Source organism: Mizuhopecten yessoensis, unplaced genomic scaffold (assembly GCF_002113885.1).
Source record: "Mizuhopecten yessoensis strain PY_sf001 unplaced genomic scaffold, ASM211388v2 scaffold716143, whole genome shotgun sequence".
NCBI lineage: Eukaryota > Metazoa > Mollusca > Bivalvia > Pectinida > Pectinidae > Mizuhopecten > Mizuhopecten yessoensis.
Window position 1 is genome coordinate 52508 of NW_018479969.1, and position 8833 is coordinate 61340.

Consider the following 8833-nt stretch of genomic DNA (forward strand, 5'->3'; position numbering starts at 1 on the left):
GAGCGGGTGTATTGGTTAGTCTTTGGCTTACAGTTCTGGTTTATATAGTAGCGGGTGTATTGGTTAGTCTTTAGCTTACAGTTCTGGTTTATATAGGAGCGGGTATATTGGTTAGTCTTTGACTTACAGTTCTGGTTTATATAGGAGCGGGTGTATTGGTTAGTCTTTGGCTTACAGTTCTGGTTTATATGGGATCGGGTGTATTGGTTAGTCTTTGGCTTACAGTTCTAATTTGGTATGTTTAACAATGCATCGACGATATATCTGCAAGTGAAATTTAAGGACTTTGCAAGGTTTTCGTTAGCAGTCCTGATAGTTTTCCAGGGCCAATGAAAACCCTAGCAATGGAAACAAAAGCTAGTCTGTCTGACGAGGAGAACAGTTTAGAATGATTCCTATGCTATACCAGTCTGTCTGACGTGGAACACAGTTTGGTATAATTCCTATGATATACCAGTCTGTCTGACGAGGAGCACAGTTCGGTATAATTTCTATGCTATACCAGTCTGTCTGACGTGGAACACAGTTTGGTATAATTCCTATGATATACCAGTCTGTCTGACGAGAAGCAAAGTTCGGTATAATTCCTGTGCTATACCAGTCTGTCTAACGAGAAGCACAGTTTGGTATGATTCCTATGCTATACCAGTCTGTCTGACAAGGAGCACAGTTGGTATAATTTCTATGTGTAACAGAGGTCATTATTTTTTCAATGCCTCCGCTAGGAGTCGAACCCGGGACCTCTGGCTTACTAGTCTTACGCTCTACCGAATGAGCTAAAGAGAAATTCTCCCTAGCCGAGACGGTAGGAAGCGGCTAGCATTTTACCAGGGTGACATATGCTATACCAGTCTGTCTAACGAGAAGCACAGTTCGGTATAATTTCTATGCTATACCAGTCTGTCTGACGTGGAACACAGTTTGGTATGATTCCTATGCTATACCAGTCTGTCTGACGAGGAGCACAGTTTGGTATAATTTCTATGCTATACGTATACCACTCTGTCTGACGTGGAACACAGTTTGGTATGATTCCTATGCTATACCAGTCTGTCTGACGAGGAGCACAGTTTGGTATGATACCTATGCTATACCAGTCTGTCTGACGAGGACCACAGTTTGGTATGATCCCTATGCTAAACAAGTCTGTCTGACTAGGAGCACAGTTTAGTATGATCCCTATGCTATACAAGTCTGTCTGACGAGGAGCACAGTTTAGTATGATTCCTATGCTATACCAGTCTGCTGACAAATTTTGCTATAGAACTCAGGAAAGGTAATGTCAACCCGCAGGAAGTCATTTTAACGACTTTCATCATGCGCATTATTTGGATTTTCACAAAATCTACTCCAAAATAGTTTACGACTACATATAGTTCGCCTCCTCTGTAAAACAAACAGCTAAGATTACGGAACGAAACGTATTCTTTAAAGTTTGGTATATTTTCACCTTATCGAGAATTGGGTTCACGATTTGTGGATCAAGAAAAATGAAAAAAAAGGACTGTGTAGCTATATAATATGCACACTTTATTAATATTGTGAGGAATATATTTGATGTAATATTGTAAAGGTGTCATATGTTTGTGTATAATATAGTATAAAAATAGAAGAATCCAGGTTGACGCGTCCGATATATTTTTGTTTACTTAAAATCCTTTTGGCAGCTTCTATGTGTGGACTGTACAGAGCAAGAGGCCAATGGTCACGCAGTTCTCTGTGTTCATTACTGGAGTGTTTGAACAGCTGAATCCAGTTGTCGGGTTACAATGCTGTTTTCGCAATTCCCGTTAACAAGACATTGTTATTTCTGTTATATATTAGTACTCTAATCCAAGCTAGCATTTCCATTGATATATTTTATATGAATGACATTTTTAGTCCCAGATATGTTCGTGATATTGCATTGCTTACCGATGTAGAGTTTTCCTGCACACCGGAAGTACAATTTTAGAGTTTGTTCACAAGGTTGCTTAAACACTAGAAGATTTTTAAAAGTTGTTGAATTTTTGGAGGGTGGCAGATATGGAAGTGAATTTAAAACTGTTTCAATTTCTGGATCGGCAGATGATTGGTATTGGAAACAATGCACTGTCATTATATAACGTATGCATTTTCCATTGCAAGAACAGCTAGAAAATTGCACTGCATGTTTTTTTGTTTTACTCAAGATGTATGGTTTTCCTTATATAGTAAATATATTAACCTACACGACACAGGCAGCCATATTTCTTTTAGAATCCCTGTGCGGATGGGTATTATTTCGTTACAAGCTTGGCATACTTGCAACTTTGTAGATCTATATAATATAGTATCACCCCACATACTGTGAATAGGCGTTACTAAATATAATTACCAGAGTACCAATTAACAAAAAGTAACTTTTCGAAAATTAAACAACGATTGTACCAAACCTTCAATCAGGCATCACAATATAATATCACAAATACATATTTAGACCACAAATGCGATTACAAACTAAACTTCGACAAAATTCTAGATCCATGGCTATAGTCTCTGGGCTTTAGATGTGCGTCGTTACTGAGGAAAGCATCTCCTCTGAAACTTGCCTGTCTATACACAAATATATTCCCCTCCTCTGAAAAGTCCCTGTCTATACCCACATATAAGTCCTCACCTCTTAAACTTCCCTGTCTATTTACAAATAGAAATGCTCTCCTCTGAAACGTCCCTGTCTATTTACAAATATAAATCCTCTCCTCTGAAACGTCCCTGTCTATGCACACATAGATTCCTCTCCTCTGAAACTTCCCTGTCTATGCACACATAGATTCCTTTCCTCTTAAACGTCCTATCCATCTCACATATATTCCTCTCCTCTGAAACGTCCTTGTCTAAACATACATAGATTTCTCTCTTAAACTGCACTGTCTAGATCTATGTACACATAGATTCCTCTCCTCTTAAACGTCCTATCCATCTCACATAGATTCCTCTCCTCTGAAACGTCCTTGTCTAAACATACATATATTTCTCTCTTAAACTGCACTGTCTAGATCTATGCACACATAGATTCCTCTTCTTTGAAACGTCACTGTTCTATTCATATATAAATGTAGGCTTATCAGTTTGAACAATCGAGCATCTTTCTTTTCCAGGACTCGAGACGTAGCTAAACGAGTCAGTCCCTTACTATGGACCATGTTCATGGTTTCCAGATTAACGGTTTCCAGCTGGATATCCAGTTTGCAGATAAGCTACAGTTCATCAACATTTACCTGCAGAAAGTGTACAATTTTTTAAGGGTAAAAACCGGATTTTTCGAAACCATTTATAATTGAACAAACACTGCAAGGGGAAACCGTTGGTAACTTGCATTGTTTTACTTTAATTTAATTATATATATGAGTGAACTCCGTTTTTCTAGATACTTTTATTAATGATACAAGTTAATTCCTTTTTTCAAAACATCCATTACTGATATAAGTCAACTCCGCTTTTCCGAATCCATCGTTACTGATGTAAGTCAACTCAGTTTGTCCATATCGCTCTTTACTGATATCAGTCAACTCAGTTTGTCCGGATCCTGTCGTAGCTGATGTAAGTCAACTCCGTTTGTCCGGATAATTTCGTTACTGATAAAAGTCAACTCCCATCGCCCTGATCGATCCTCCGTTACTGAAATAAGTCATCTCCCATCGCCCTGATCGATCCTTCGTTACTGAAATAAGTAAACTCCGTTTTTCCGGATCCTTTCGTTATTGATGTAAGTCAACTCAGTTTGTCCAGATCCTTCGTTGCTGATCATGCTATGAGTCAACTCCCATCGTCCAGATCGATCCTTCGTAACTGGAATAAGTAAAATCCGTTTGTCCAGATCCTTAATTCGTTACTGATGCAAGTCAAATACTTTTGTACATATCCTTCGTTACTGAAATAAGTCATCTCCCATCGTCCAGATCGATCCTTCGTTACTGAAATAAGTCACCTTCGTTTGTCAAAACATTATAACTTATTATGTTAGTCTATTTTGTTTTACTAGATACTTGTGCTAATCCGAATGTTTAATGGGAGACTATAGATTCTGAATATCGTTTTGGGTGCGCGAGGTTCATTGTCCTGAAAGGAAATATTTATATTTCTGATACAGATGGTAAAATTATAATTTTAGTGTATTAAAGTGACTCAATAGTTAGATCGGAAAATAGTTTTAAATAATTATGAATTTGATGTTTCAAATGTTGATATTCTTCTACGAAGTTGTTTAGACTTTGCTACTCTGCGTCATTTGTACATCCATTGTAAATACTTGTCTATACAGCTAAGCCGGCAGACCTGAAGCTAATATAGAACTTGATACAAGTCAACATTGTTTCCACTGTTTTGTTATTTATAGATCTATATCATCACCCTCCTACCATCCCTCCAACGTCCAGTTAGACCCGGTCAGCCACGGTCAACAGATATAGGTACTGACTATATATGCCTGGAATGGGACAAGGTCGAGAAAGACGAGGTTTCCCATTATGAGATCCGAATGAAAGTCGCTGGTGATCATATTTGGTCATCGACAATTGTTTCTACCAAAGACAGACAACCATTCCATCGCTTCAACGAACTCCTACAAAACACTGGATATGAATTCATGGTGCGAGCAGTTTACTCAGATGGCTGTGACAGCGATTTTAGCTGCAAGAGTGCGGAAATAACAACAGGATGCTCAAAGGTGTGTGGGATCCTAAAGTACTGCAAGAAGATAATAGATGGGCCACCAAGCGTTTACAGACTTCCTTTAGTTGAGATGCAGTCATCAAAAGACGATGATCAAAAGACAAGAAAATGTAGATACGGTAGGTTTGAATCAAAAACATTCCATATTGTTATATCGCGCTTAACAAAATTGACGAGTTCCCTCCGTCCGTACATCAGTGCTAATTCAGACAAATTGTTAAATTGGGCCTACATTTAAGCGTCATTGACGTGGTAAAGAGGAATTTGTCTTATTTTCGTATTCGCTTAAGCAGATATTGAAATGTTGTTAACAAATTACTTTAATCACCATTTTGCAGCATTAAAGATACTTTTCAGGTTTGTATTACTGCTTCAAACGATTTGCAGTTTTGAAGATTCCTAAAGGAATATAGCAATACAAAGTGTAGGGCTGTTTGAAGTAAGCTATAGAGTACCTGGTACATCTAATCGTGACTTTTTTAAGATTTTATTTTACTGTGTAGTGTTTTATCTTCCATTTGTATATAATAGCAACGTTGAGTAACAGGTTATATATATTGTTGATGTAACTGATAATCTAGTTTTTATGTAACATATTATTTCCACTTTTGATGTAACCACAGGTACTAGCCTCGTCTGTCAATACACCTATAATATAATCAAGGATGCTTACTCCGTCCCCCCAGTAAAATGACCCCGTTCCAGAAAACGTTCGTCAAAATCGTTTATAATATGACACCGGGAGCAGTCCAGATTGTCAGGATTGTTTTTTAATTTGATGCATGATTTGCCATATATCATGTAGTCGAATTTTCGGTAGACTTCATGAAACATCGAAAAATGGTCGAATTTCACACTGTGTTGTCCACGGGATTACACTCTAAATTCCTAGTGAGCAGCGCCTAACACACGGCATGTACACTATTCAATGCCAGTACAGTGTTTCTACGATGGGAAACAAACTTGCTTGTAGTAACGTTCATTCCCTTTTATTAGCATGGCGGACACCCGAGTCCAGTTTTCAGGCTGGTCAGGCTGACGATCTGAAATCTGAACAGAGCCTGCCATTTTCTCTAATTTTTGTGACCTCGGTGCTGATTGGTCCGTTATATTTAGAAGCCAATCAGCGTCTGACAGACGAGGCTAGTACCTGTGATGTAACTGATTATTAATATTATTGTTGTAACTGATTATCTATATTGCTCGATTGCTCTTTTTATAGGAAACTCGACTTGTCTTCGAGAGAAAACTGTACTGATGGTCGGCCCAAGAACAGGAGGGAAAACCACTCTTATCAACGGACTTGTCAACCACAGTCTTGGTGTGAAATGGGAACACGAGTACCGATTAAAAATTACAGATGAACCAGAAATTACAACTTCCAGACAGGTATGTGAATTGTACAACAAAATTTACATTTTTTAATTAAGCTATATTTAGGAAGCTTCTCGCTTTTGTCGTAAATGTGTATAGATATGTCGTTGATATCATCTATCATCTTTGTGAGGTGATTTCTGATTACAATATTAATTAGTGCTGTATACCATATATAATGATATTATGGTCAAATTAAAATATCACATCCTATAGTCGTTTGGTGTACTGTTTATGTCACATGATGACATGTGATTATATATTTCAAGTAATATTCTCCTTTACTAGGAATCGCCTACTGAATGGATCACAAGCTACAAAGTACATCCGGTCACGACAGACACTGACTTCATTTTGAATATCATAGACGCCCCAAGCTTCCACGAAGGACCAGAATCGTATGAAAGAAACCAGAATTTCCTTCAACGTCTCAAATTCTTCCTGTCCACCAGAGGTCCCAAGGGTATGAATGGAACAGATGCTGTTTGCTTCGTCAGTCAGGCCAACCCTGTCACATTTAGCGGTATCGACAAGGCCTTTAGCGACATACTGGATGGCATTGTGTCCATATTTGGAGACAACATGCATGGGAACATAATTCCTATGCTGACGTTTGCCGACGGGAAAGAGCCATCCGTGCTTAAAATCCTCTCAACTGTTGGAGTCCCGACACAGCGTTTCTTTGTCTTTAACAGTTCGACGCTCTTCCCACCGTACACTGAAGACGCTCTGCTTGGAAAGACTTCCTGGAAATTAAGCTCCAGAGGATTTGAAGGATTTTTAAACCATCTTTCAGACATGAAACCCTGTCGAGCGTTGAAGACCACTCCGAAGACAACAACACAGCCCACGGAACAAGACTGGCAACAAGAAAAAATGACACATCTGCAGGGAAATCGTTTGGAAATTAACGTACAACTCATGGATCTCGCGACAGTGCAGACCGACAGAGATACTGTGAAGAAGTTTGCTATCGACATACAACTAAACAATTCGTTTACGTACGATGAGGAGGTGTATCGCCAAGAGAAGATCCCGCTTGAACCTGGCACGCATGTTACCAACTGTATCGTGTGCCATACTACATGCCATTATCCGTGTGGTATTCCGGACAACGACGGTAAAAAGAACTGTGCCGCTATGGACGATGGCTATTGTACAAAATGCCATCAGGAATGTGTGTGGCACGTGCACAGGAACGATACATTTAGGATAGAAGGAAAGTTTGAAACAGTAACAAGAACGTATGCTGACATCAAAACAAAATATGAATTTAATGTGGAAGAAAATGTGTCAACCGACGCAATGCTCCAGGCCATCAAACGAGCATTTGTGTCGTTGATGGAGGAAGTGATCTCCCTGATCTCAAAGACAGTTGAAACCAGCAACAGCTTACAGAAGATTCAACAGAGCGAAAAAGATTACATCAAGCTTATGATTAACACGGAGGAACAGGAGAAGAAACCTGGATATAAGCAACGCTTTGAACTGCTCCGCGCCATCCTCAATCATTCAGATGTATATGTTAGCGACCCAAACACTTGGCTCCAAGAAATGGGATACAGTGATTGGTAAAACCTATGGACACTAAGTATACATGTTTACATAACAAACACCACGTATACTTACGGGTTTTTTTTTATTGTGTCACACGACATAACTGGCTATGTATGTACCGACACGATCGTCGTATCTCCCTACAAGGACTTTTCATTGCAGTCATTTTAGTACATGTTATAGGACCATAACACGGAACAGAATGCTGTTTTATGCTTATATTTACATTGTTCATTTTTTTATCATTTATTAGTTCACATCGCTTTTTTAAATTCGAATTTCGAGGTGTTTGTTCAAGAGGTAGAACAGTTCATGGAATTGCTCACGGAATGTTGCCTCGTGACTTTTCCCCGTAAAAATATAGTTCGTTGAAATAAACACAAAAAATATAATACTATTTCCATAATTTAATCAATCAATAAATTCAATTCACATTTCATAATAGTCTTACATAAAACGGTGAATATTATTAAATCATGGGGAGGGTTTTTGCTTATCCGCTTGCTAGTGCGGAGGGGAATAGCTATCCAGTAATTAGTCGGTCCACTACGCCAGTGTTATGGTCTCATTACACATAACTGGCCTTGGTAGTGTTATATAGTGGCAATGCTAATGTAAATATATGTAAATATCCATCCAGTGCTGAATATATGTCCTGATGATTAACACTAGTATCCTACAAAATGTTTACATATTACCATTAGCTAGTAGTTAGGATTTTAGGGAAAACAGTACGCCTAATAAACAGTCCCTGATTTCACCTCAATTAGTTATCATGATTTCTTTCCTTTTGTCTGGGTTGCCATATATTCCTATTGATTTTTTGGATTAATTTAGCTTCTGTTTTTGTTATTCTGAAATACATGCAGTTACATGACGCATGATACCTTAATTATTTTAGTTATTGTGACTTTTGTTATAATGTATAATATTTAGTAATGCGTGTGATTTAATCGTGTAGAATAAAGCGATTTGATTTGAAAAGAAAATGAACACAGTTTTAGTTTTTATAGCGACTGCTAAAATCATCCTCTATATGTACAGTATTACTCACATTTGTAATTAGTCTCCATGAGACACGAGGAGGCACACAAAATTGAAAGGGCATCATCATGAAACGTTACTACCGATATCCATTGGCTGTAAAGATTTAAGTTCAAGCACGTTCTCAGACATAATCATATATACATGTACATGCATATAATTAACT

The 8833-nt window shown here is 38.1% G+C and overlaps 1 protein-coding gene across 1 annotated transcript in view; it reads left to right on the plus strand.

Moving 5' to 3' along the window:
* Nucleotides 1-8609, plus strand: part of LOC110441831 — a 22788-nt gene extending 14179 nt beyond the window's left edge. Inside the window, exons 2-5 of the mRNA XM_021485095.1 lie at nucleotides 3120-3266; nucleotides 4358-4811; nucleotides 5915-6081; nucleotides 6355-8609. Coding sequence (XP_021340770.1) covers nucleotides 3156-3266; nucleotides 4358-4811; nucleotides 5915-6081; nucleotides 6355-7641 — 2019 coding nt within the window. The 5' untranslated portion in view covers nucleotides 3120-3155 and the 3' untranslated portion in view covers nucleotides 7642-8609. The remainder of the gene's footprint in view (nucleotides 1-3119; nucleotides 3267-4357; nucleotides 4812-5914; nucleotides 6082-6354) is intronic.
* Nucleotides 8610-8833: the final 224 nt, after the last annotated feature.